Here is a 1,703-nt window from a genome sequence, read left to right as displayed (position 1 = left end):
TAACAGATTCCTAGTATAGACTGGAACTTAACAACATCACGAGTTCTGGTTATGGAGTTTTGCCAAGGGGGTCAAGTCAATGACCGTAACTACATGACGGAGCATGGCATCAATACCAGAGAAGTCTCAGAGAAGATCAGCAAACTGTACTCTGAAATGATCTTTGTAAATGGTTATGTGCACTGTGACCCTCATCCTGGCAATGTGCTGGTCAAGAAAAATGGAAACTCTGCTGAAATTGTCCTCTTGGATCATGGTCTCTATACAGTAAGTTTGTTGAATGACCATCTTATCTTAAAAGAAAAATTATTACTATTGTTTTTTTTCAAGATTCTTGTTTTAAACTTATGTGTTTTTGTTTATGAAGACTTTCTGTTGACTGAAAACTTGACTTCATTAAAATTTTGTTTGGCAAAATGTAAAAAAGTTTGGTTAAATCATGTATATTGTTTCATTTTTTATTTTTGTAAATATGTAGAAACAAGTTGTGTGATTTAAAGCTATTCCCACATGTGATATAGATATATAAGCCTTTTATACTGAATATTGACTAGTTTTATCTGCTGTATGTGAAAATAAAAGATTTGGATGACATTTTACTCTTCATCATTACTCTAAGCTAGATAATGTAATTATAAGGTAACATTTAATTAGTTGTATTATAAAATAGTATTTGGTTTTGTTTCAGAATTTAACCAATGACTTTAGAGTAACATACAGTAAGTTCTGGTTGAGCATTTTGAATGCAGACCTGAAGGAAGTACAAAAGTATGGAGAGCAGCTTGGTGTTGGAGAACTGTTTGGGTTATTCGCCTGCATGGTTACTGCTCGTTCATGGGATTCAATATCCAAAGGGATCGACAAAAAGGAGAGGTCTTCGGGTGAGGTAAGAAGTAATACTGTGGTTGTTACTAGTTGTATATTAGATGTTTTTTCTCCTTTTTTTTTTAAATTCAAGTAGTATGAGCTTGTGAAATTTCACAGACCGCATTGATTGTTTTGGTTCTTGGTGGGGTCAAGGGGTAGTCATGTAATTTATAGATTTACAGGATACAATTTGTAAAAACTTGTTTTCTTTTAAATTACATTGTATTAGTTGAGTTTAGCTGAAAGATATGTATTGTGTTTGATATATACACTTTCATTATTTTGCAGACTTTAGAGAACATTATATCATATTATTACTGGCAAGATCATGTATGATATTTTTGTTTTCAATAATGAACCCTTGGCTGTCAGATGCAGATCCTTTGTAAACAAGGAATTATTAAACACATTGTTTGCACTGCACAACAATGCTTTTTAGCTGAATATAGTAAGGATTATGCACTAATAGCAAATGTATGTAGAACTAAAGATTCCAAAACAAATAATAAAACATGCTCTATTTCAAAACAATGATTATTGCTTAAAAGATAAGCTTTACCAAAACTGCCTCAAAATATGAATTCATGATCCAAGAAAAATACATTGCAAATATTGTAACTGTCTCATAAATGTGTTTTCCTATACTTTCCAATATTCAGATACTTTTCTCTTGTAAAATGTTTATTTTCTGATTATAGACTAGGGTATACCCACACTTTAGTATCTATTCTTAGACAAAACTTTTGTATGAAGAATTGCTAAAATTCCCCTTTTTTACCATGTATTACCTATAAAGAAAATTATTTAGTATTAAAAATAGCAGTGCTGCAGAATTA

General features: G+C 31.1%; 1 protein-coding gene across 1 annotated transcript in view; it reads left to right on the top strand.

Annotated features, from left to right (window-relative positions):
* Window positions 1–1,703, top strand: part of LOC119593843 (aarF domain-containing protein kinase 1-like) — a gene marked incomplete in the record, with an annotated part of 10,094 nt that overhangs the window by 6,231 nt on the left and 2,160 nt on the right. The window contains 2 exon segments of the mRNA XM_037942872.1: window positions 7–267; window positions 689–886. Coding sequence (XP_037798800.1) covers window positions 7–267; window positions 689–886 — 459 coding nt within the window.

The sequence above is a fragment of the Penaeus monodon genome, chromosome 32, assembly GCF_015228065.2.
Source record: "Penaeus monodon isolate SGIC_2016 chromosome 32, NSTDA_Pmon_1, whole genome shotgun sequence".
NCBI classification, from domain to species: domain Eukaryota; kingdom Metazoa; phylum Arthropoda; class Malacostraca; order Decapoda; family Penaeidae; genus Penaeus; species Penaeus monodon.
Note: the sequence above shows the minus strand (reverse complement) of the source record. Positions and strands in the feature narration are given on the sequence as shown.